Genomic DNA, 26,013 nt, shown 5'->3' with positions numbered 1-26,013 from the left:
ATGTCATCCCTACATCAGGAGCCATCAAGGGAACATAAAGCCATACTAAATGTGTTATAATTATGTGCAGAGAAAAATAGACCCCAAAAAATATTTTATATAAGGGAAAATATATATTACCCTTTTACAGAGTTGTAAGTGAGCAGTCAATTTAAAAATTTAGATTACTAAAATAGTTAAGAATTTTTGAATAAGTTTAAAAAGAAACCTTAAACTCAAAGCAAACAAGACCTTACTTGATCCGCACCGCAATTTGCGAGCTTATAAGTGCTATGCCCTAAAAAATTTTCTAAGCAAAATATTCAATATTTTAGAATTTGTAAACTTTAATAATTATTTCAATTTAATAATATTATTTTCAAACTTCAAAGAGTATTTCGATCTTTTAATTGCTTCCGTATGTAATATTGAGTTGGATTTTCGAACAAGAATCCGACATCTCCATTTATTTGACCCAATTAAGAACCCCTTTTTTAATTTTATTTTTTTAGTGTTATAATTAAAAAGAAAAGATTGTAATTAAATTGCAAAAATCCCCAATGTATAAATGTATGCAATTAATTTTACGCCAGGAATAAGAAGCAAAGTACAGTCAAATTACTGTACCCAATTCATAGGTCCCATGGCCACGTGCTCTCCTCCCTCTCCCATCCTCCCATCACGTGGCTGGCGCGTGAGCATATATATATATATATATATATATATATATATATATATATATATATATATATATATATATATATGTGATGTAACTGGAAATAAATGCTGATGTTACCACTCACCCTTTACACCCCCACGTAATAAAGATAAATAAATGAAATTTATCAGTTTGATTAATTAATTAACTAATTAGATACGCTGGCAATTAATGAGGTGGGGAGTTAATGAGGCGCATTCAAAAGCCGAATCCATTTCGGGAACATTGGACGGACCAAAGTTGATCCGGATCCGGCGTTACAAAATCCCTCCCCCCCGCCCCCTCATCACAGCACAGTTGTCACGTACCAAAAGTGCACCGCAGGATCGGAGACCGCCGATTGGGACCACGGTACGCGTGGCGGCGCCCCGCAATGATTGCGCCATCCCTCGCTGTTTGTCCCTTTCACGGGGTTTCCTCCGCACGTCCGCCAGCTCCTCCGCTTCTTTTTCTTTTCTGTTTTTTAAATAGCCCCATGTCCCGGATAGATAGGACGTAATAAAGAATAAACTATATCTAGATAAAGAATCATCCAAATAATTACTTTGAACTAAATATCGTTCCAAGTTATAATGTTATTGAGCTATTTCTTCTAAACTAATCGTAGTCATTACACGAATAAAATCAAACTATAAACTTATTAAATAATTATAAATAAATTTACTGCTAATCGTTGATGTGAATTTTTCTTAGGAATAGTGATTGATGTACTAAATATCTCTGCAGTGTGAAAGCTTGTACATTCTCTCTCTCTTTTCTTTTTTTTGCCAATTAATTATTATGGGCGTTTGATCGTAAACTAATATAATAATTATATTTAATGTAATGTTAAAAAAATTGAAAATATCTTTGATAAATGATATTTAGATGACAAAAAAGTTATAAGGAAATAAGTGTTTATAAATTTATGCACGGATCTGTATTAATAAACTTTGTGGACTATTTGTGTAAAAGAGTTGACTTAATTGTCCATCTCAAATTAATTATTAAGAGATAACATAACTTATGATATAGCTTATACTCTACTTGCTTGATTTTGAATTATTAAAAGAGATAAAAGTCAATTATTCTAGAGATCAATTGATTATCTAATGAATTCAACTAAACATCCAAACTACTACTTGATTGTACTAAATGCCGGGTAACCCACAAAATTACTTAAAAAAAAAAAGTCTTCCACAAGACTACCAAAAGAAACCCCTAAACAGAGGACAAAATCCTAATTAAGCTACAAATATCCAAACATTAAAAAAACAAAAAGAAAAAAGAAAAAAAGAAAGAAAAATCTCTGTTTCTGGACTGCTATATTGAAGTCAGATATCACAAAACCAAGACAGGAATCAATAAATATAAGCTAACCCCACCCTGAGAACCCAGTAGAAGTAAACAGTGAACAAGAGATTCATATGGCCCATGCATGAGTAAACGTGGCATCTAAATCATTCCCCTTTAATGCTCTGATCCCTTCACTTGTCCCACTTGAGGAAAGACATACAGCTGGTTGTATATATATTTGATAGGCTCTGGGCCTATGGATGGATGGATGGATGGATAGATGGATGAGAGATGAGCTGCTATGGTACAGATAGCATAGCAGAGGAGAGGGAGAGGGAGAGGGAGAAGGAGTTATAATGGAATATAAATGGCAGTGGACAGGACTTTTGAGGGAGTGGGATGGGTGATGGTACAAAACTACAAATAGTGGGAGCGGTAGGGGTGGGTTTGCAAATTTCCCGGGAGAAAGAGGGGGGAGGGGGGGTGGGGGGCGGGGAGAGAGGGAAAATGGACGGTCCACACGTGCGGATGGACAAAGGAAGCATGATGATTGCGTGTGCTAAATCCGAGACAGGGGGCCGGAGAGACGTTTGACGGTTGGAATTTTCCCAAGGCCAAGGTTGAAGAATGTCTTTCGTTTCGTCGCCTTTATTTATTTCTTTCTTTTCCTCATTTTTAATTGTTAATTAATTTGGTGCAGATTATCACCAACTTTATTTTTCTTAATGGATGATATATATATATATATAGCAGGTGCAAGAAGTAATGCAAATAATTAGAAAAGCCCACCAAAGTCACTTACGTGGGTGAAGGGAGAACCTCGTCCTCCTCCTCTCTACTCTCTCTCTCTCTCTCCTCTAGTCTCCCACCTTTGTCTTTACTCCTCTCTCCCCAAAAGCCAAATATATCCAACCTTTCCAGTCCTTGACCCACTCTCTCTCTCTCTCTCTCTCTCTCTCTCTCTTTCTCTCCTTTTAGCCACGGGACCCCAAGTTTCTCCGCAAAAGCCAAAAGATCAAGAGAAGGAGAAGAGAAGAAGAGGATCAAAGTTATAACATAAACCCAAAAGAACCGGGAATGGAGGAGACCAAGGTACTGGAATCAAGGTTCAAAAGGGTGTGCGTCTTCTGTGGGAGCAGCTCAGGGAAGCGTAATAGCTACCAAGATGCTGCTATTGAGCTCGGAGAAGAGCTGGTACGTGATCTGCCATGGCTAATTAGGAGAAATTAGCATAGGGGTCTCTTCTATTCTCATTCTTTCTGCCTAAATATCTCGTAGGTGGCAAGGAAGGTCGATTTGGTGTACGGTGGGGGGAGTATTGGGCTCATGGGTCTCGTTTCCGAGGCAGTTCACAAAGGGGGTGGCCACGTTATTGGGTTAGTATAAACTATAAACTAATCCTATGCGTTAATTATTTAAATCTCTTTCGTTTCTAATCTAAATTTTTGGTCTTTGTTGCAGTATCATACCAACTACTCTAATGCGTAAAGAGGTTGCAATTAATCTCTCCTCTTCTTGTTAGTTGTGTGTGTGTGTGTGTGTGTACCATGTCCAAATTCTTATGCAACTATTTGGGGTGATATAGATCACAGGGGAGACATTTGGAGAGGTCAGAGCAGTGAGTAGTATGCATCAACGCAAAGCCGAGATGGCTCGCCACTCCGATGCTTTCATTGCCTTACCAGGTTTTCTTTCCATCTTTTACCTTAATATTCTTGCATTATTTATCTGGTAGACTTTATCTTTTGTATCCATGCATTAATTTGCTTGTGTTCAATGTTAGGTGGGTATGGAACTCTAGAGGAGTTATTGGAGGTGATCACTTGGTCTCAGCTTGGCATCCACACTAAGCCTGTAAGCCAACTCCAAACTTCTTTTTCTTCTTTTTACCTCGAATCTCTTTGGTCACCAATCATAAACCCAAGTATTGTAATCTTTAACGACGAACTATGGCAGGTGGGATTGCTTAATGTGGATGGCTACTATAACTTCCTCCTTGCCTTCATCGATAAGGCTGTGGACGATGGCTTCATCCAACCATACCAACGCCACATCATAGTATCTGCAACCAATGCCAAAGACCTAGTCCAAAAGCTCGAAGTAATTAATTAATCTAAGATTAACCCATTAAAATTAACCTTGACTTAGTCTCAACTATGGCTTCACATTACGACACTTGTATTAGCTAGGAAAAAGCTCATTTGATTTTTTTATCCACTCTTTGTTCTCAAGTCTTCAACTGTTTGTCATGTGACACAGGAGTACGTACCCGTGGAAGACGCCGTGGTAGCAAAGCTAAGGTGGGAAATGGAGCAGGTGGGATATAATTCATCTCTCCATGTTGAGATAGCTAGGTAGCAGTAAAAAAAGAAAAAATAGTATTATTATTATTATATATGTATGAAAGTATGGGGAGCAAAGAAGGCTGGAATATTTTGGTGCGTTTTGCTCCAGATGACCCTTTTTTTGTACTAATTGCAAGTGTCAGTCCTTCTGTCTCTAGGGCTTTTTAGCTTGGTAATTGTATGTAATACAGTACTAGTTTACTAATACTGATGCAATATATGTAGCAATCTTTATGTACAAGCTCTCTGGCAGTTATGTTTGAGTGCAAAGTACTAAAGTTAACTCTTCTAGACTTACTAGTCCTTGGAGGTGGCAGAGTGAAATGAATGGATTGTGAGTTTAAGTTGTTGTCCCTGGTACTTGAAGCAACTGTGGTGAATATATCTAACGAACCTTGCAGGGATAAAAACTTCTCTGGTTGCTTGTTGGATATATATATATATATATATATATATAATTCAAGCTGGATTTAACTGTAGTATATGACTACAACTTATTTGCAGCTATAGTGCACAAAACGTCTCTTTGCATAATAATTCTTTTTTGATAGAATGATTGATTGCTATAGATGCATATATGTGGATGGGAGTTTGGGTTTATCACTTCTTTTCCTGAAAAGAGTGTGAGACTTTAATTAATAAGTCGTGCTGCTTTGATTTTATTTGGACGGCCGGAGTATAGGCCTAGAAGAGAGATTCCTCCCAATTAATCTATTTCACACTTAGAAAAAGAAGAAGAGCTTTTAGTTCACCAACTTGGCGGCCAAATGTAGGAGAAGAAAAGAAGTGCAACCTTTTAATGGTTTGGCAATCAATGAGACTGCCATTGAAGTCTTTGATTTGTATCTTTTTATATTGCCTAGTTGCAAAGCATAAGTATGAGGCCAAGTAAGTAGCACAGTCCTTAGTAGGTGTGGTTGTTCTTCTAGGCCTTCTCCCAAAAATTAGGAAGCATTTACCTCTTTCCAGATTGAGAAACACTTTGCATCTTCTTGTTACTTTCATCATTGTCTCCTGCTACCTACTCTGGACTTTCATAATTGAACTTTCTGTTTTACTTCCTATGATACTATTGTCTCTTCTAGGTGGTACTATCTCAATTTACTCTCCATGCCTTTGTTTTTCTCCCTTAGTTTCTTGCTATCTTGCAGCCCATGAATTTACTATTGTCCTTTCTGATGAAAACATCCTACCCTATAGTTGAATCATCAACAACAGTGCCCTAGCTTTTAAGTTGGCTATGGGCGAATGAAGTCTTCATTTAATCTTTTAGTCCAAAGAACTGCATGTAGCTGTGAGGACCAATCTAGAGTCTGAGTTTGGTTTGGCCTACTAATATTCCTTAGCTAGGTGGGTGACTGGGTGTGGTGGTGGTTAATCAAAAATCTAATGCCAATTTCTTCTCACTTTAAACTTTCTTTAGCTACATAAATTTTACCAACCTTTATGTTCTCCCTGCCTAACACCAACCATGACCACTACTAGACCAGACTCAAAGATGGCGTTTCTTCTTTTTCTTCTTCTTCTTTCCCTTTTTTTTTTAACTTCACTTAGCAATTCAATGATCGATCCTGCATTATATTGAGTTTTACAAGAACATCTCAAGTCAAGCGTTGTTAAATATAAGAAGATGTGCATAGTTTTTTTGTTTTTTTTGGCGAGGTTATATTATTTATGTGCTAATAGGTGCTTCAATTGTTTCACATCTAGATGGATAGATGTTAAATTATATATGTTATACACTCTATTACATGCTATAAGGAATTAATTATATCTTAAATGGGCCTATTTTCAAGCCAATCTAAATAAAACACAGTAAGTAGACTAAATAATGGAGAGAAGCAAGACAACAGAAGAAATATACAGCTCTGAAGTTTGATGAAATCAAATATTTGATTTTAATTCTAACTACACATTGTACATGTAAACTTGTATGCAAAGATGAAAAGATTGGTGGTTATCAGCAATCCTGTAAAAGGTGGATGCTGATCACTGTGCAATTGAATTGGAGAAACAAAGGTGTGAGCTGATATCTATGAGCTAAGGATATTTAGAAGAGAAACTCTACTTTGGATCAGCCTCCTAAATAAGGATTCAACTCCACTCTCTAGACCTTCAATGTTGTCTTCCAATGTTTTCAATTGCTTTTGCACCCTCAACAGGCTCATACCATCCATATCCTTCATCTTATATGAGGCAAAGATGAAGGCATCATTCTCTTGCTCCTCCTCCTCACATGCAACCTTCTTTTGCAATGTCTTTGAGACAAGAGACCACTTGCTACTCTTTGGTTTCGCCAATCTTCTTGTCGACATCAATGATAAAATAGATTGAAGTAGAGAGATGGTGATCTCTCTTGCTTCTATCAAATTCCTAATCACCATTAGAAGATCACAGTCCTCTTTGATTGCACAAGTATTTCCATACTTGTCACCTGTCTGCTTCTTGATATCCTTGTTTGCCTTCTTTACCGCGGGAATGAAAGCTTGAACTTTGCTTCCAAGAGTTGCATCTCCTCCTCTGCGAAGAGCTGAATTGAGATCTTGAACATGCACTTTCATCGTAGACAAGTTACCGCGCATTGCATCGCAGAGATCTAGCAATCTGACAGATCTCTCCGTTTCTTCCTCCACGCATTTCTTCTGCTGTGGGTGGAAGAGACCATTTCTGTTGCTTGGCAAGCAAAATAGCTCGTCAATGCATTCATACAAATCTCCAATCTTTTTCAAGGAATGGCAAATCATCTGTGCTGTTAAGGTAGATGAAGCCAAGTGAGTCCTTAGCTCCTGCAGCTCCTCTTCAACCTTGTGCACAAGGGAATGAGGTCTCGATGGCAAGCTAATGGATCGAAGATGGCAAGACATCTTTGCGCTGTATACTGTGAGAACTCCTCTCCTAGAAGAATCAAAGAGAGATAGTTGTGATGGACTTCATTCTTCAACACTTCCTACTTCATATAAACAACAGAAATTATTAGCAGTTAGATCGATGGAGAGACACCAAGAATCTTTGCTTAACCAAACTTCCATGTGCTGTTGATGATGCTGAGCAATTGGCAACATGGTCCTTGTAGCAACTCCAGCAAACAAGTTCTGTTCTTCTACTAGTTTTCTAGTGCAAGAAATGAATCAGATACCTGACATTTCTTCATAGAGCAAGGCTGTTGTGTTCCAAATACTAGCAGCAAGATCCACAGCACGAGTGTTATAAATAACCAAGTTAGTGTCGGATCCAAGGAAGAGACTAAATAGGTTCACGAGAAAAATAAAGGTTTGCTAGAGGAATCAACTAGTTATAATAGACTCACTGGCACTGTCAACGTGGTTCTTGTAGCCATTACCACAAACAGGTCGCATGCGTTCCTTACTTCTTTAAATGCTCTACGTGAGTTGTCCAGGGTTGTTCTGTTCCAAAAATTAGCATCCGAATGCTGTGGCTACCGTTGGTATTTAGTATTTGTCTTATGGTGGATCGGGTTTTGTTTGGTTGGCTAGGGTGCAAGAATGGATTTGACCCGAATGCAAACGGGTTCGAGTAAGGTTGATCTCGCTCCGCCTGAAACACGGCAGCCCGCCAGCCTTGAACAGCGCAGGTGTCGGGCATCGAATAACGAAGACGAGCTGTTCGCGAAAATGGCTGCAAGAACCACGTTGAGCACCAAGACCCACAGTGACTAGGATTCTTGGTGTCCCTTTGGTCAAACTAGATCCTGGTTCCTTGGTGTATAGTTTTTGACAGTCCATTCGTGCCGTCTACTTCTTGCAACCAACATAGAATCAGCGACTATTTCGCCAGCATTTGTAAAGGATAAATGCTCACGAAAATGTTTGCGGAAATGGCTACAAGAACCGCTCCTCATACCAGAGATCCAGATGGGCAGCACATGAGAGCTTGGCTAATCGAGATTCCCGGTGTCCCCTCGTACGAAAGATTCGATGGGCTCTGGTTTATATAGATAAGAGGAGCCAAGGATCAAGTCAACAGACCAAACTCACTCTTCCTTCTTCAGTTCCTTGGCTGTTGCAGTTATACAGAGTAAAAATGGCATGCCATCTAAGATCCATCAGCTTGCCATCGAGATCTCTACCTGTTAAGCTCAACATTGAAGAAGAGGTCCGCAAGTTGAGGGCTTGCATGGCTTCGTCCACCTTCACGGCGCAAACGACATGCGATGGATTAAGAGGGCTTGGAGATTTGTACGAATGCATGGAGGAGTTTCTTCGCGTACCAAGCAACCAAAACGGTCTCTCCAATACCAAGCAAAGGAACTGGATAGAATTGGAGCTGGAAGGATCTGTAAGACTATTGGATGTTTGTTCCTTCATGAGGGATAACTTGACTGCAATCAGAGAACAAGTTCAAGATGTTGTATCAACTCTTCGACGAGAAGATGATGCAGCCATTGAAAGCAAAGTGCGAGCATACACTCGCTTGGTAAAGAAAGCAAGCAAGGACATCAAGAAGCTGATGAGTAGTCCAAAGTACTGTGGAGCTATCTCCCACGTTAAAGACGACCAAGATCCATCAAATGCCATTAGGACATTGATGGAAGCAAGAGAGATCACCATCTCTCTGCTTCAATCTATTTTGTCATTCTTGTCCACAAGAATGGTGAGGCAAAAGACTAGCAGGTGGTCTCTTGTCTCAAAGAATCTGCGCAAGAGCAAAGCCGCATGCGAGGTTGATGATGATGATGATGATGCCTTTGCCTTTGCTTCTTGTTTGAGAAAGGATTTGGATGATGCGAGCATAATGAGGATGCAAAAGCGATTGCAGACATTAGAAGGCAACATTGAAGGCCTAGAGAGTGGAGTAGAAAGCTTATTCAGAAGACTCATCCAAACCAGAGTTTCATTGCTAAATATCCTTAGCTCATAAAGATCCCTAAGCCTTTTGTCTTGCAAATATTGTCGGCGTCCGCCTTTTATAGGATTCTGACTGATAATTACCAGCCATAGTTGTATAAAAATTTAAATGTATAATGTGATGATGGAATTAAAATAAAAAAATTGAATCTTATACAAGTATTTCCTTCATAGCTTGGTTTTCTCTGTAGTGATTTGTTCATTTTCTTTTGCTTTGTACGTGACTTGGACTGGCTTCCCTGTAGACAGCATTCCATGGCCAGTAGAAATTTTCCAGTTCCAAATCCTGTGATGAAATTACAAGAAGGTTCTGGATGATATTCTAGTTGATAATCACACTGCTTACTCTTATAACCTTGTCACACCATACTTTTATGGTTGATTTTGTATAGGTAGGAGAAAATTATCAATATGTAGAATTGATCAAGAACTAAAATTAAAAGATTGAACAGAATAAGCATATGTTAACCTCCTGTTTTACTTCTCTAGCTGCTGCTGGGAAAATGCTTCCAGAATAATTTCTTGTTATTTATTAAGTAACTTCACAACAATTGCAGCTTTGTTTGTTGATTATCTACTTTTGTTTTACATTTATTTTCCCAATTGTTTTCTTACTTCTGTTCCTGCATATCAGAAAAATTGTCTTATGATAGCATGCCAATGAGTTAATTGATATCTCAGTTCAAGACTTTCTGGTGGTACAAGTGAGACTATGAACAAGTTAAACTTTGTAGCCAAATGTAGTTGATAACAAAAATTGAAGCACACAATGCATTATGGAATCAAAACATTGATTTCATTTACAACTAATAGATGCATCTATTTTCAATGGGGGAGCAGTACCACCTCCTCTTTGTAGAGTCAATTTGCCTCATCATAGATAAATATCTGTTTGCTTCGACTGTGCTTTGATATCTTTCAGTTTCTTCAAGATATTGGTGAAGTACTCCTGCAAATACTTCTCTAAGGTTAGAATGTCTTTCTGATCCACCCCAAGGAGGCTATATGTCTCTGTCATTGGAACTGAGAAAACCATGTCACTCGAGAGAACCTGAAGTCATGCAAAGGAGATCAGGGGTAAAGTTCTCTAAAGGTCCAACATAAACAAGTCAATAAAATGGAATTGTTGGAAATGAATGACCGAGAAAACTAATCAGGAGACCTTTGATTCAATTATGTCAAGACTAATGGTGTGCTATTCATTGCGTTTGAGTGCTGCAAGAAGACAGAGCTAGATTGAATGATTACCTCAGAAAAAGCCAATCTATCAGCCACATCATTTGTCCACTGGAATAACCTTGTTAATTGGCGAGTGAACTTTAAGACTGAAACGGGGACAGTGGTTACATTTGCATCCTGCCCTGCTAATCTCTCACACAAAGCGATCACCTGGATGGAAAAGAAAAAGAATGAGAATTTCAGAACTTAATAGTAAATAATTCTCACATTTTCTACAGGGATTAACTTGAATGATCCCAACTATTCTACAGGAACAAAAAGTGTAGCATTACTTTTTTTATTAGGACATATTCCTAGAAGATCTTATGTAGCACAGAAATATGATGTATAACATATTGGTCACGTCTTCTTCAAGTTTTGATATCTGTATAAATTAGTAAATAAAATGTCAGGATGCTGATGCATAAATCTTTAGATGTTTGTAATCAGAATTTGGACACGTGACCATTTATGCAGCACAGGATTAAGCTGCCCTCACACCCTTTAAGGTTTTATAGATCATAAACTCGAGAGAATTTATGCATCATTCAGGATGATCTTTGAGTAGCATCAGCACATTAATAATCATTTAAGAAGCAGGTTGCTGTTCTCCTCTTTTTTGTTCCTTAACATATGTTCATAACCCACTCAAAGTAGAAGATGCCAATTGGTTGCGCCAGGCAGGATTTGACTACAGAGTACAGCAGCTAGTCTTGGAATTAAACCTATCCCTAGTGTTTCCCTTCCTGAGCAAAGTTCAGCAGGAAACTCTAACTTTACAGGTGGAAGTTGTTTCTCAAAGAGTAGCATATGTAGAATGTGCTAAATGGTAACAAGATTTATATGATAAATTTGGTTGTCCAATTTCACATTGCAATAAATCCTTTCCTACCTCTTGAGTTGTCCATGCACGAGGTCCAGCAAAAGTCAGGAGCTTCTTACTGACATTCTCACTGCGCATAGCTATAAAAGTCAAGCGGGCTATATCCTGGAGTGACACCAAATAGGTTTTCAATCAAACATTTAAAATGACAACTTAAAGAGAAGTAATCATTTCTCAAGCAAAGCATCAAGACATTAATTTGTGAAAGCTTGAAGGGAAACCTGGGTGTCCATGTAAGCGATTCGAGTTGGGGCATCAGTTCCCCATACTGACTTGTCTTCTAGTATAGGCACAGCATACTGCCCGATTAGACCCTATTGGAATATTTGACAAGTAGAAAGAAGTATTCAAAATCACAAACACAGAGAGTAGCGTCATAAATAGGCAGTAAAGAATGCCAGTTGCAGGAAGAAACCTTGAAAATTTATATGCAGAGGAGAAGCAAGTCAAGCAAGATGTTTTAAGATAGTTTTAGGGTAAGTTGAAAATTATGACAATATGCTGCATAAAATGAATAAGAAAAGCAATCAGTTTAGATTTATTTCTTTCATATACAGTTCCTTAATAAAATGTACTTTCAATATTGCAAGTCATGCACTTCATACAAATTTTATAAAATATTATTCCATTTGTTAGTCAAGGCCATCTTATTTGATTTTAAGTTACAGAGCTTTAGTTAAGCTTCTTCATATCCAGGAAGATAAGTAACCATTTTTTCGCCTAGTATAATGTGACCAGTCACCTATGTTTGAAACAGTACTTGGTAATATTTTATACTGAGATAATTTGAGTCATTTCAAACATAACTGGTACCATCATCAGAATTCTGATTTAGGTTGTGGGTTACCTGCATAAAGCCGCATAATCGAATAACAATGTAGTTCAGACCAGAATCCTGAAGAAACTTCTCTGTGCAGTGCTTGATTTCCATCAAAGGAACTTCAGGATGCTTATCACAATTGTGGATAGAATAGAATATGTACTTCTGAATTCCCATTGCTTTTGCACACTGTATTAGAGCAACTTTTCCTTCCCAATCTACCTAAACAAAATAAATCCATTAGACTGAAGGCTGAGCAAGTGTCTTTTACATGCATATAGTCATCACAGAAACGATAGATATACAGATACAAAGAAAACTATCAATTATATTTCTACTCATCATTACAGAGTAACACAGACTAGATAAGAGAGTGAATAAAGTCAGAAAGCATGCATAAGAGAACAGTAAATAGGCAAATTGACACATCCAAGTAAACAAGATAGATGTATTATCTCACAATAAAGAGATGGAAAGTTGAAACAACAATAGATGAAAGGTATAAAGAAATAAAGAAAGAACTGAAATGATGAATTGGTTCAATTTGAATTAAAAATGTCAATATTTGGCATAAACAACATACCGTCTGAATAGGCTCTTCTGGTCGTCCTGTTGCACAATCAATGACAGTATGAATACCAACAAGAGTTGCAGGTATAGACTCCGGTTTGTTGAGGTCACCCTGATCAGATATCACAGATGAACAAACTTAGAATGAATGAAAGAGAATTCAGTTATATACGCATCGAAAAAATAAGAAAAAAGAATCTAGAAGTGCTGAAATTATGACATCTCCCCACAAGATGAAACATATACTATTGAAACACCTTTCATCATATGGGCATTTTATCCATCAAGTAAATGAAACAAAATCAACCTATCCAGTGGAATTGTGTAGTCGATACTTTTCCAAAATGAGAAAACTAATGCAAGCAGTACTTGAATACAGAAATTATCAAAAAGTTTACAGATGTTGTGAAGCACAAAGCTACAAGATGCACAGTTTCATAGTTTAAAAAAAAATTCCACTTTGTTGCATACATTGACTACTCTTGAAAGTTTTGAAAACTACGATAGAACTAAAGATAGAACTACTATAGCAGCAATACTGTGTAGAAAGAGAGAACAGAAGCCTACAGTATGAAAAATATGGACTTGAAACATACGTTGACAACTGTGGCACCCCAATCCCGAAGAAAATCAGCAGGAGCTGGCCGAGGTCTTACAAGACATCTAACATCATAGCCTTCATCTAATGCCCTCCTAACCACCTGTCGTCCCAAAGTTCCAGTAGCTCCAACAACTAAAATGCTTGTAGGTCTAACAGGAGTCCCCTGCGACATACTAGTTGACACTACTGTCTGAGCGTTACAAGTAACCATAAATCGCGAGCAAGATATACCTGAAACACAATGTGGATAAAACACTATCAGAGGACTCACATTTTTAGTATAATATCAACACTATAAAATTAATTCCTAAATAGTTATGCTGGCAAAGATTAATTACTTTCAGAATTGATACACAAAATGGCAAACCTTCAGTAGCATGTATTTTGTTTTTTGGTTTAAGTACCACAGAAGAAGATGTATTAATGATGAGAACAATTTCATGATTTAAAGTATTTAAAATCCGAAGAAACTCATATAAGTAAATATAGGACGCAATTCTTACTCAAAAAATTAAGGTTTTTGCGATAAATGGTGGATTAAACCTACTTGGATTCAAATTAGAGTATAATAAAATACAAAATTTTGGGGAGGGGGACTGAAACTCACCTGGAGCTAGAGAAGAAGAGGAGGATGAGTAGAAGAGCTCGGAGTGAGACGTTGTCGCTAACGAACGGCCCCAAGAGAGGGAGGTGTGCTTGCGTCGGCCGTGATGGACGTGAGTGGAGGAGGTGAGTGCAGGAGGGAGAGAGCCAAGCCTTGACGCCATTGGAGATTGCTACGGGAGTACTTGGATTACTTCAGCTGCTCCCTTGGCCTTCCTCCCACGAAGGCAAGGCCTCCAATTAAGGGGAAGACGAGAGGAGGGGAGGAACTCCTGCATACATGAATGTTGGAATCGAATCGTTAAGCCAGTAAAAGATCGATAAGTACCCCAAGAATTACGTAATTCCTGCATCGAAGATATAGCCAATCCGATCGTTACGGGTAGGAGGGAATGGGTGGGAAGAGGTGGTGATGCGAAGCAGTCGATCTCAATTGCGCCACGTCGAAGTGGATCGGATCATCCCATTGGCCACACTGGCTCTCTTCCTCTGATTCCTCACAAGCCATCGTGGACGCTTCATGACCGTTGATGATGGTAAATGAGACTCTGATGACTTCACTCTAGTGGGCTAATAAAGAACTCTATACTATCCATATACCCATTGTGGACTATTTTTCATCCATTTTATCCGGTGATTTGCACCAAAAATACAATGTATTATTATCATTATTTTTTATGTAATTCGTAGTTATTGAACACTTATATTTTTAAGTTAGAATCCGTAATCAATCAATTTGAATAAGAAATTAATTGTGTTCAATAGTTTCATTACGTAATTCATAATTATTGTATACTGTAAATTTGCGAATTTATAGTTGACAAAATAACATATTTAATTATGTATAATTGAATTATTGTTCATATTCTAATTAAAACATATAACATATTATATATTTAATATATAAAATTCATAATTTATTTAATATGTTGTAATTGAGCTAATATTTATATGTCCGGTTAGAATATATTACTTACTTAATGTATGAATACATAATTAATTACGTAATACATTGTAATCGAACTACTATTATTTTACTTTACTTAGTATAAACTATAAATTAAGTAAACTAACTACAAAATTCACAAGATATTTACATAATACGTTTTAATTGGACCAATGTTAGTTTAGACTTCAACTATAACAAAATATATTGTTTGTTTATAAATTTATGAAGGGATACTACTACACTAGTAGTGTAAAAAACTATTCTTTCATCCAAAGTAGTAACACTATTAAGATGAAAGAGAATCCCCATATTATGAACATTTTATTCTTAAATTTGTAATAAAAGGATAAAGAAAAAAGAATAATTGTAGTAACTTTCTTCTTCATTTTTATTGGAAGAAAATAAAAATTGTAAGAAACTATCCCATAAAATCTAAAATGCACTCTGTTTTTAAGTATAAATCACCAATTTTTATTGAAAAGGATACAACAAGGCTAAGTAATTTTAAAAACTTGAACACTACGTAAACTATTGCTTAAAAATAATAATAATAATTATACCTTCGGTCCTTACCCCTTTAAACTTTAAACTATTGTTTATTTTTCACATATATATATTTATTTATTTTTTAAGCATATTTATCATCTTAACTATATAAAATCTTGGAAATTTCTAATATGTTAATTATCTATTTGGATTTTTAAGTTAACAAATATCGCTTGACTGTCAATTAATTAATTTTAGACCATGTTATCTTCAAAGAAAGAAAAGAAAGTTGAGAGTAAAATAATATAAATAAATAAATAAATAAATAAGAGAGGATGTGTGAAAATGGAGGCAAGTTTAGTGAGCCGTGTAATTAACCCCAAATAAAAATTTATTTTTGTCGAATAAATCACAGCGAAAATTGGCATTTAGCCTCACGTGCATCTCACATTCCCTGGGCGGCGGTGACCCGATCCGAACGTCGAAGGCCTCTTAAGTCCTAAAAAAAACAGCAGCAAGCAGCCCAGCGACCGTTAACGTCACCGTCTTCTCAAAGTCACCGGGCGATGCAGGGCGGATCCACGGGCATCGTCTACGGCGGCCTCAAGTACCAGGTAAACCCCTCCGTCGAGCCTGTAACCATGGAAGCTTTTAGAGCTCACCTGTGTCCTCTTTTCCAGGCCAGATGCATCTCCGACGTCAAAGCTGACCCCGATCACACCACCTTCCTCGCCGGAACCCTAAGCCTTAAGGAAGAGAACGAGGTCGCGGATCTTCCCTCAAACTCTAATCTCTTTGCTCCTTCCTTTCCCTCCATAATCTCGGCATTGTTCTCGATTCAGGTGCATCTGATCCGGCTGTCGGAATCGGGATTCGAGCTCGTGTGCGAAGGATTGTTCTACCATCCTAACGAGATCTGGGATCTCAAGTCTTGCCCCTACGATCCGAGGATCTTCTCCACCGTCTTCACCTCCGGTGAGCGATCCGATCTTTGTTAGAAAATAATTTTTTTTATTTATGATATTTAGCTTTTAGATGTAAACGTACATGTGATCTACACTTACGATAAGAGTTTAATTATATTAATTGATCTCACGGTTGAGAAGCATGTAAATTAAGTTAATCTACACTTAGCTTTTGCGGCAAGAAGCATTTAAATTAAGTTGAGATAAGGGAGTCATATCAGAAACAACACTTTCACAGTTTAATCAAAGAATGTTTCCTTGTCATGATTTCTTCTTGAGTTGGTGAGTTTTAGTAGCAGTTGGATTTAAATTCGTCTGTTTTCTCTTCTTCCATATCCTTGGTTTAGAAATAGTCACAATCTGCATAAAGGCGAGAAATCTGATTAAATTAATGATAAGTCATCAAATTCTGGATTTTTTAAGTGTTAATTCAATGTAAATATGTGATTATGTGCTTTTGATATGTGTTTGAAGGTGAAACATATGGAGCATCCATCTGGAAGATTCCAGAACTTTATGGCCAGTCAAATGCCCCACAATTAGAACAACTTGTTTCCCTTGATGAACATACCTTCAAGATCAAATCGTGAGTTTGTATTCCTCTGATTATTCACAGTTAGATCCTCGATTCTTTATGTTGTTTCTAGAGGCTGGGCTTGTCTTGAGTGATTTATGAATTTAACCCTCTCACCTTTTCATTAAACTTGATGTATAATTGCTTAGCATTTGTCAATATGCTTTTGTTTTTGTCATTATACTAACTCATTTAGCGTATGTTTTGACCAATTGACAGCAAAGTCATTGATGATCCCATTATGTCTTACTGTGCTATGTATGCCATGCACATGCAGTAAACATCAGATTACTGACTAACTTTGGTCTTCTTAACTAAAACACTCCTGACATGAGAAACAAACACAATCCACCTATCTATACATTTTTATTACATATTCTAAAGTTGGCCTGAGTAAGTAATGCCTCTAAGAAGTAAGAAGTAATTTGCTTATTTGTCAACAGTAATGACTAATATTGCACTTTAGAAGTCTGCTCTATTTGTCTTTCTTAAAATTTTCTTTTCATTCTCTTCTTTAGACAAGACCTTTCATTACAAAATGTTCCTCAAAAAGAAATAGCCACACTATCTGATGTATCGTATTTTTTGACAGTATTCTTTGGTGGCCCATGGGAAAGCATGATAAACTAATTAGCATTGATGAGGGAAATCTGTTCCTGTGGAGCATAGATTCTTCAAGTAAGATAGCCAAGGTGTGACTTTTGGTTGAATTTTGGCTGAGCTATTCTAGTTAAAATAAGATTCATCGAGGAAGCTGTTGTCACACTTAACATATAGCAACTCGCATGCTTATGAATATCAATTTAAAAATGGTTGTAAGGATGATCTGGTTACTTGTGGTTAAAACATAAAATGTTCAACTTTCAACATGTTACTAATTCTGTAGGAATATAGGTGTCAAGAAGCACCAACTTTTTCATTAGTGCAAGTACAAACTTTCAACTTATGCTGTTGTTTCAAATTGCAAAAGAGATGTCAACCTAATTTGCCTCTGTCTTACTTGCCTGTCTAACTTGTTCAGATAATATCCCATTTTGTATAGCTAAATACATGATAAACCATTGGAAGGACTCTCCTATTTTCTCTTACATACTAGCAGAGTTGTGCTTTCATATTCTCCACTCTCTTTACATAGATTTGTTCTTAGAGGAAGATCTACTTCTGGCTCTCTGTAGCTCTATATCCTTTTATGTGGTTCTTATACAAGTTTGCAAGATATAGGTAATATCACAAGAGTCTGTTGGCATGCTTCACAATTTATCTGGTGGAGCTTGGGATCCACATGATCGGAATGCTGTTGCAGCAATTTGTGATTCATCACTTCAGTGCTGGGATCTTCGCACTATGAAGTATGATATTTCCTTTTATATTCTCAATGTGGTAGCTAAACTTTTCTGCTATTCTAACTTTTCCATTTTATTCTTGAATTGATTTTTGAAGCATCTGAAAATCACGACAAATTGAAAAATAACAGAAACACTTCTTTCTGGATAATGTGATTAAGCATTTTATTAACTACTATTTGATTATAGTTTAAACATTGGTTAGAATGGTTTTCCTAGTTTCACATTATTAGAGAAATGGCCTGAGATGCCTTATTTGCCAATGTCATAATTATTATAAATTTTCTTGTATGTAGATTGTAGATCCAGGTTTTTATACTTGATATCATTTCTCTTTTCTTGCTCTTATCAAAATTCTTCCCAGTCCCACTCGATCTTTTTGCTTGTTGATTTAGAAAACTGTGCTTTTCAAGTCAATTTATTTAATAAGAATTTGGTAACATATAAAAACTCAGTTTATGATGCTATTCTCCTGTTTATTGTATAGTATGTCAATAGTTTCATGTGTACTTAACAGGGAACAATTATGCTGGTACCCAGAGTAAATCCACTTTAGGTTTAGTTTAAAAAATACTTGATTTTATTACCGATTATCCTAATAATGTTATTCCTTTCAGGAAGGCCAATACTATTGAGCATGCACATGTTAGGGATGTCGATTATAACCCAAAGAAGCAGCACATACTAGTGAGTATCATTTTTTTTTCTAAATTTTCTTATGGTCCAAGTCAAATGGCATATGTTTTTCTCAATTGCAAGTAGAAGACGTTTTACTTTTAGTTCATATTCTGTGCAATTGTTTGTGATTCAATTTCAACTAATGTTGAGCTTGAACATATATATGATGTTTATTTCTTTATTTATTGTTTTGTACTTTCGTGCACTTTTGTTTTCTCTGGGCCTTCATAATTTCTTATAGTAAGACTGAATAGGAATTGTCAATACAAATATTGCAGGCCACTGCAGAAGATGAATCTGGGATACGCTTATGGGATCTTAGAATGTCTAAGTTTCCTCTGAAAGAGCTTCCTGGGCATGTACATTGGTACTTTCTCTTATTTCATCGTAAAACTGCTAAAAAGAACCTTTAATCATAACATTCCATCTTGTTAATGTAATTATAAATATGATTTCCTTTTTATCATAACATTACACATTTGATTTTGCTAGTGTAATTATAAGTATGATTGTTATTTTCTACATGTCAGTGTGTATTTTACCGGAGTGATCATAACATCATAAGGAATCTGTACTTTAGACCTTACCTGGCTGCTTGTGGACCGCATTGTCTAATTACTCTTGTGTTACTTGGTGTAAAGGTTTGTTCTGTTTTGGCAGGACATGGGCTGTTCGTCACAACCCCGAATATGACGAGCTGATTCTGGTCTCTCTCTCTCTCTCTCTCTCTCTCTCTCTCTCTCTCTCTATATATATATATATATATATATAGATACATACATATATGTGTGTGTGTGTGTGTGTGTGTGCGCGTGCGCCTTTTTTGCTGATGAGACTGCAACCTTACAGAGTGGCGGTACAGATTCAACTGTAAATTTATGGTCGGTTACAATTTCTGGGGATAATTCAACACCTGAAAGGTTTTACATTTTCCAATAAGAGCTCATGGCATTAGTTGTTTTCCTTTACCTTTTGCTTTTCTTTGCTAAATTATTGTTCTGATGTTTTCCTTTTCTTAGTCCTGTTGACTCACCGAGAAGGCAGGCAGATCCACTATTAAACTCGTATACTGATTATGAAGATAGCATCTATGGTAATTTCAAAGTTCTCCTGCCTCATTGGAATTTGAAATTTGAACAGGCTTACATACTTAACCAAATGTCAGGTATTTCATGGAGCTCACGTGAACCATTGATATTTGCATCATTGTCCTATGATGGAAGAGTAAGTAAATTATCAAACACTTCTGCTTGATGGTGCCTATTATACTTTGTTCCCGAGAGTGACTGTGATCGTGTGCATTGGTTTTTTTCTTTTTTCTTTTGTGGGGTGTGAGGGGGAGGGGGAGGGGTAGCCGACTTTCATTTTTATTGTTGTGTGTCAAAAGACCACTAGAGAAAAATGTCCTGTCCAACAAATAAAAATTATTGTTATTTTAGTACAGAATGACAATCTTTATATTTTGTAGTCTTTTTCAACATCCTATCTATCTTAGTGGTCGGTCCACGATAGTATCAAATCATCCTCACAACCATTGGAGTATCTTTGTAACCAATAAACTTGAGTGATGCTCTATCCAGGCATCAAAAGAGGCTCTCATGGTGGGGCAAGTCCAGTGTGACCTTGTGAAACCTAAATGGTAACTCATTAGCTGGAATTTATCTTCTCACTTTATTTTTGCCATCAGATGCACCTAAGAGGCTAAGATTGAGATTATAAAACCTATATGAGTCCAATTTTTATCACATGGATGAATATGATTCCATCATGTGATAGTCAAATTTTGAAGAAGATATGGCCACTTTGACCATGCAAAAGGAAGAGCCCATGTTCTGATCATCTTTCTTTTGATGTCCTTAATATTTTTTAATTTGGCTCCCTGTACTCTCCTTATTAGTATAGGAAGGAGGGGTATACTTGCATATGTTTGGTCTGAGTTTAGGGGGAGATCTTGTCGCACTTCGTCATATGTTAGTTCCCTCATGTTAAATCAGATGGTTGGGGTCATTTTTTTTTGTACTTACATGATATCTTTTTCTGGAGGTATTTGACAACAATCCAAGAGTGAAGGCATGCGCTTTTTAAAATGAAGAAACCTTGATGAGATTTTATATAGTGTTTTGTCTTTAAAAAAAGATTTAAGAAAAATACGAACTTGGTTGTCATGTCTTCAATTTCAGTACTTCTATCTTGTAATATAATTGATCTTTGTCTCTTATGGTTCTTATTGCTTTGGAAATCAGGTTGTTGTAGAATCAGTGAGACCATACTTGCAGAAAAAGTGAAAGCTGTCCAATCCTCTCTAGTAAGCCATAGAACACTAGAATCTATATTTTTCACTTTTCATAAAGAGTTGTGGAGGTTGACTCATGCTGTGCAGTGTTTTTGGCAGATCACTGCATTATGATGGGTTTATCTGCTGTTCCACTTCTGTTCCCCAATACTTCTTAGGCACAAGAATGGGTATTATCAATTATCATCACAGGTTACATTTCTTGAAGATTCTTCCTGGATTAGTCTTATTTCACATTGCCAGAATTTGAAGACTGCCTTGTTTGATGTTCAGAATGCTCTCCAGTAAACAAATGACTCGAGGTATCTATAATAAAAATATGCAATCAGCTATAGTAGAAGACAATGTGATCAGTACCCCAGTTAGATTTTGTATTTATCTTCTATATCTGTGAATTCCTTTTCATTTATTGGAGAAGGAACAACTTAGGTTTCGAACTGATTACAACCGAACAAAAAAAAAAAAAAGAAGACAAAACTTGATCTGTTGGTGGGAATAGATGGATGAGAGTCAATCTTCGGCTCAGCAGAGATATTTTAATTCTTCAATTGTTGCAGAGGTGAGTGTGATTCCTGGAAGTTGGATTCTTGTTAGACTACTGATAGAAGCTTGGGTACTGATGTATTCTCTTGACATTTCAATCAAAATCCAGGATTGTGTTCTTTCCTTTTCTTAATCTTCATCCTGTACTTTATGTACGTATCATACAGTCATTCAGTGTACCGTGCCATCATTCATCTGTTCCGATATTTAGATTATCAACTTCACATAATAGTCTAGTTTTTGCTAAGTGTACGTTCTTTTCAACTATTCAAATATTGCAATATATTGAACCATGCAAATTGTTGTCCAATTGCTATCCGAGATATATACGATCTACACAGCTCACAACAAGTAATAGAACTTCTGCTTTAAAATTCTGATGAGATTAGAGTGGCATGGTGGTCGACGTCCCACGTTGAGTTTATAACATGCTTATGTAGAATGGGCGCAAAAAACACTAATAAAGCCTTATTGGATAACTCTCCAGTAGGATCTATAAGCAGGCATTAGACGTAGTGTGCAAGTTTATCACAGCATGACTTTCTCAATTGATTAATGTCTTGGGTCTTTCACAAACTCTAAGAAGACATGTTTTGGAAAGGCTACTATCCCTTAGCCTTGTATAGGTGGATGCTCTGACCTAATTGTAACTGGATCTTTGCCAGCCTCCTCTCCTGCTGCACTCATTCCACTGAACAATTGAAGGGGAGACATTGGAGGAAATTAAACCCATTAAAAATCTGGAGGTTCAGGTTCCTCCAATTCTCACTTCCAAAGGCAAACTCATTTACTTTTATCACAGGCCAAGGTAGAGATATTGTGAGAATCGGAGAAAACCATGAAACAGAGCTGATTGAGCCATTGCAGGTAAGCTGGAGGAGGAAACTGAACCCTTCCCTCTTTTGCTTGTAGAGGTTCAGTTTCCTGCGACTCTCACCTTCAGAACCCCAAAGTAGACGCATGTAAATACCACACAATCTGCTATTTAAATAAAGAGCCATTTCCAATACGTTTTTTTGCCCAGTCAATTGTGATAGTCCTTGCTTTCGTTCCAACTGCACGTCCTTAAAAGTACATTTGAAGCTCCACTATTTTGCCACCGGGTACCAACTGCATTGGTGCCTACAGTGAAAGTATTTAGTCCAGATACTCCTTACAGAATTTTGTTCGAGAATTTTTGTGCTACAGAAAGGAACATCCATTCATGAGGTTTCTCCAATGAACAAATCAAGGTTGCTTATAAAAAATATGAAGCACGTAATCACAAAAAAAGAGAGAATAGATCAAGAAGTAGATACTTATTCTTGCCTTCAAATGGTGTGATGTTTCTCTAATAAGATGCAAAACTTGGTATATGCATGATCAACACTAACCATCAAATTTTCAATGGCTAAACAGCCAAAGATACTTACTTTAAGCAAGAATCGTTTTTCACACTGATGAAGGTCTTCAATAAAGAAGATTATTTTACAGGCAATTGATGAAATAATAATGCAAGCTGGTCCGGCTATCAGAGAACATTTACATGAAAATCATAATTTTAGGACCATCAAGGCTGCGTATTAATTTAAAGCTTGCTGCCACCCATCCTAAAAAGGCTTCCCATGGCCTTTGCCTTCTGCCGGAGGACAAATTTCTGTGTCTTTCCTGTAGAAGTCTTTGGAAGATCATCAAATACAACACTCCTAGGAGCCATATAATGTGGCAACCGTGTACGACAAAATTTAATGATTTCTTCAGAACTAGCATGTTCACCATCTTTCAACTTCACAAAAGCACAAGGTGTCTCACCCCAGTGTTCATCCGGCCTTCCAACCACTGCTGCCTCAAGCACTGCAGGATGACTGAATATAACAGACTCAACCTCGATTGTGCTTATATTCTCACCACCAGAAATAATAATGTCTTTTGATCTGTCCTTTAGTTGTATATAATCATCAGAATGCTTGACCCCAAGGTCCCCTGATCTAAACCATCCTCCAGCCAGAGCTTCCTTGGTAGAATCCAGATCTTTGTAGTACCCATTCATCACAGTGTTACCTCTGAACATGACCTCCCCCATTGTTTTCCCATCAGCAGGCACACTCTTCATAGTAGTGGGATCTTTGATGTCAAGCTCTTCTATCCCAAGATGTTGAATGCCCTGGCGAGCCTTAAGCCTTGCACGCTCCTCGGCTGGCAAGCAATCCCACTCAGGTTTCCACGTGCAAACACTAGCAGGACCATAGGTTTCGGTGAGACCATAGGAGTGGGTGACATGGAAACCAAGCTCTTCCATCTTAAATAGAACCTTAGGAGGAGGTGGCGCCGCACCGGTCAGGACACCAACCCTACCAGGCAGCGGCTTCTGATGAGCTATAGGAGCATTCACGATCATGTTCAGAACTGTAGGTGCACCACCCATGTGGGTTATCTTGTGCTGAGCAATGTTGTCAAATATGACCTTTGCTGACACATTTCTAATGCAAATGTTTTTCCCACCTTGAGCTGCCATACCCCATACAAGGCACCATCCATTGCAGTGGAACATGGGCAAAGTCCATAGATACACTGGCATTGTGGTAATATCATTGACAAGGATTGTGGCAATGGCGTTAAGGTATGCTCCTCGATGATTGTAGACTACACCTTTCGGTCTCGAAGTGGTTCCAGATGTATAGTTCACTGATATAGGCTCACATTCATCAACAGGCCACTTGATCTCAAACTGTGGAGATGCAGCCGTCAGAATAGTCTCATAGTCCATGTCAACTGAGCCTGTCAGACTACAATTAGCAGTAGATTCACCAAATTGTCTGATAACAACTAGAACAGGAGTCTTTATTTGAGCAGCTGATAGAAGTTTTAGAGCTCCTTTGGCAACTTCAAGCAATTCATAGTCAACAAAGATAATTTTGGCCTCAGAGTGCCTCAGAAGGATTTGCAACATAGCTGAATCATGACGTGTATTAAGCGTACAAAGAACTGCACCAGTCATTGGAACACCAAAATGTAGTTCATATAGTTCTGGAACGTTCGGAGCAAGTACCGCAACCTGAGTTCACCAAGTAACTCATAATGATAGAAATGAGCAACATCAGGCAACTTCCACTAGTGTTATGGGCTGTGTCAATAGTATAATTGCATAAAGTACTTGCATAACTGTTTCAAGCACAATCATATAGCTAGAAAAAGATGAGTCCTCAACTTTTATATTCCTATAGAATCAGATATTATAGGACTGATGCTAATTCTAATTTCACAAATAAGAGGAGCACATATGGAATTATGATAATGAAGCACTTGTATTGAGTAAACTAACTTTCTTGTAGTCTTTCCATCTTTATCTTGCAAGCATGGACTCGGATAAAACAAAGCTTTTGATTTTTTTTCATGTCATGACTAATCAACTAGCATTAGCTGCCTCAGAACTATATCTAAATTTGCATGAGTAATAGCAACCGGCTTTCATGTCACATGACAAAATCATTTGGTTTTGCTATTAGATACAAAACAGTGGCATAGTGGTTGAAATAGTGTTCTGTTCAAGAGAATAGGAGAAAATACAATAAGTAGGAGTCTACAAAAATACACCGATGCCGTAGATTTAAAAAAAGAAGATAAATCAACCTGCTTAAGATTTTCGATAAGAAGAGCTAATAAACTCGAACAAAGTACTCCGATCCGCAACAATAATACGCAGTAGTTAAAGGAAACTAAGACCAATTTTAATTTTCTGCTAAAGCTACAATGGAAGAAATCCATGAATTAATTTGAGGCATATAAATTATAGAGATCTAATCAGTAGTATTCCCAAATTCGACCAAACCAAGTATAGGAGATGAAAATGTAAGGTTAAAGCTCTTGACATGGAATCGATCAAGTATTCAATAATATACAGAGATCAAAAAACAAGAAAAGAGAGTTAGATTTAAAGGCTTTACGACGTCGTGGCGAGAAACTCCCAACCGGGTGAGAGCGGAGGCGAGCCGGAGGCAGCGGCTGCGCGTCTGCCGCCACGTGTACGTCATGGAGCCGTAGACGACGGACGTGCGATCGCCATAGACGACGGCAGCTCGCTCCAAGAAGCTTATGGGGGAGAGGGGGACGTAGTTGGCGGAGCACCGGACCGCTCCCTCCATGGAATGCTCTTTGTCTTGCTCCTCTGGATCCCTACTAAAAAGGGTAAATTAGAGAGAGAGAGAGAGAGAGAGAGAGAGAGAGATCAGACGAGCAAACACTGGCCGGAACTATGAACACCGCACTATCATTTATTAACTCTTGTTTCTTTTTTACATAAGTAATAAGTTTGATATTATATTTCGA

At 37.4% G+C, this 26,013-nt stretch overlaps 6 protein-coding genes across 11 annotated transcripts; 3 read left to right on the top strand and 3 right to left on the bottom strand.

Annotated features, from left to right (window-relative positions):
• The first annotated feature begins 2,758 nt into the window (after positions 1 to 2,758).
• On the top strand, positions 2,759 to 4,614 carry LOC140778584 (cytokinin riboside 5'-monophosphate phosphoribohydrolase LOG3-like). Its single transcript, XM_073123374.1, has 7 exons — positions 2,759 to 3,166; positions 3,251 to 3,348; positions 3,434 to 3,464; positions 3,558 to 3,657; positions 3,756 to 3,826; positions 3,929 to 4,072; positions 4,232 to 4,614. Exons 1-7 carry the CDS (start codon positions 3,050 to 3,052, stop codon positions 4,328 to 4,330), a joined length of 660 nt encoding a protein of 219 aa, XP_072979475.1. The 5' UTR covers positions 2,759 to 3,049; the 3' UTR covers positions 4,331 to 4,614.
• Positions 4,615 to 6,251: 1,637 nt separating this feature from the next.
• LOC140779847 (uncharacterized) lies at positions 6,252 to 8,359 on the bottom strand. 3 transcript variants are annotated; one of them, XM_073125140.1, is made up of 3 exons: positions 7,625 to 7,745; positions 7,454 to 7,494; positions 6,252 to 7,267 (listed from the first exon to the last, which is right to left on the bottom strand). In XM_073125140.1, exon 3 carries the CDS (start codon positions 7,179 to 7,181, stop codon positions 6,351 to 6,353), a length of 831 nt encoding a protein of 276 aa, XP_072981241.1. In that variant the 5' UTR covers positions 7,182 to 7,267; positions 7,454 to 7,494; positions 7,625 to 7,745; the 3' UTR covers positions 6,252 to 6,350. The 3 variants fall into 3 exon arrangements, with proteins under 3 accessions (XP_072981241.1, XP_072981240.1, XP_072981242.1); XM_073125139.1 differs by having other exon boundaries at positions 6,252 to 7,264; XM_073125141.1 differs by lacking the exons at positions 7,454 to 7,494; positions 7,625 to 7,745 and adding an exon at positions 8,313 to 8,359 and having other exon boundaries at positions 6,252 to 7,264.
• LOC140779846 (uncharacterized) lies at positions 8,334 to 9,673 on the top strand. The gene has a single exon (XM_073125138.1). The coding sequence runs from the start codon at positions 8,359 to 8,361 to the stop codon at positions 9,193 to 9,195; it is 837 nt and encodes a 278-aa protein (XP_072981239.1). The 5' UTR covers positions 8,334 to 8,358; the 3' UTR covers positions 9,196 to 9,673.
• Positions 9,674 to 9,893: 220 nt separating this feature from the next.
• LOC140779845 (protein HIGH CHLOROPHYLL FLUORESCENCE PHENOTYPE 244, chloroplastic) lies at positions 9,894 to 14,117 on the bottom strand. The gene is made up of 8 exons (XM_073125137.1): positions 13,882 to 14,117; positions 13,270 to 13,505; positions 12,687 to 12,785; positions 12,131 to 12,325; positions 11,505 to 11,597; positions 11,293 to 11,388; positions 10,431 to 10,571; positions 9,894 to 10,233 (listed from the first exon to the last, which is right to left on the bottom strand). The coding sequence occupies exons 1-8, from the start codon at positions 14,039 to 14,041 to the stop codon at positions 10,057 to 10,059; spliced, it is 1,197 nt and encodes a 398-aa protein (XP_072981238.1). The 5' UTR covers positions 14,042 to 14,117; the 3' UTR covers positions 9,894 to 10,056.
• Positions 14,118 to 15,779: 1,662 nt separating this feature from the next.
• On the top strand, positions 15,780 to 21,914 carry LOC140779350 (WD repeat-containing protein DWA2-like). 4 transcript variants are annotated; one of them, XR_012107330.1, is made up of 15 exons: positions 15,780 to 15,926; positions 15,993 to 16,076; positions 16,155 to 16,287; positions 16,752 to 16,863; positions 17,444 to 17,543; positions 18,073 to 18,200; positions 18,812 to 18,881; positions 19,151 to 19,239; positions 19,533 to 19,578; positions 19,722 to 19,792; positions 19,892 to 19,965; positions 20,038 to 20,096; positions 21,116 to 21,177; positions 21,265 to 21,357; positions 21,439 to 21,914. XR_012107330.1 is itself a non-coding variant. In XM_073124374.1 (14 exons), the coding sequence occupies exons 1-13, from the start codon at positions 15,879 to 15,881 to the stop codon at positions 21,155 to 21,157; spliced, it is 1,056 nt and encodes a 351-aa protein (XP_072980475.1). In that variant the 5' UTR covers positions 15,780 to 15,878; the 3' UTR covers positions 21,158 to 21,177; positions 21,265 to 21,914. The 4 variants fall into 4 exon arrangements, 2 of the variants coding, with proteins under 2 accessions (XP_072980475.1, XP_072980474.1); XR_012107329.1 differs by having other exon boundaries at positions 21,253 to 21,357; XM_073124374.1 differs by having other exon boundaries at positions 21,265 to 21,914.
• Positions 21,915 to 23,088: 1,174 nt separating this feature from the next.
• Positions 23,089 to 25,944, bottom strand: LOC140779705 (butanoate--CoA ligase AAE1-like). The gene is made up of 2 exons (XM_073124932.1): positions 25,632 to 25,944; positions 23,089 to 24,742 (listed from the first exon to the last, which is right to left on the bottom strand). The coding sequence occupies exons 1-2, from the start codon at positions 25,827 to 25,829 to the stop codon at positions 23,276 to 23,278; spliced, it is 1,665 nt and encodes a 554-aa protein (XP_072981033.1). The 5' UTR covers positions 25,830 to 25,944; the 3' UTR covers positions 23,089 to 23,275.
• Positions 25,945 to 26,013: the final 69 nt, after the last annotated feature.

Source organism: Typha angustifolia, chromosome 15 (genome assembly GCF_048772165.1).
Source record: "Typha angustifolia cultivar Huaian chromosome 15, ASM4877216v1, whole genome shotgun sequence".
NCBI classification, from domain to species: domain Eukaryota; kingdom Viridiplantae; phylum Streptophyta; class Magnoliopsida; order Poales; family Typhaceae; genus Typha; species Typha angustifolia.
Note: the sequence above shows the minus strand (reverse complement) of the source record. Positions and strands in the feature narration are given on the sequence as shown.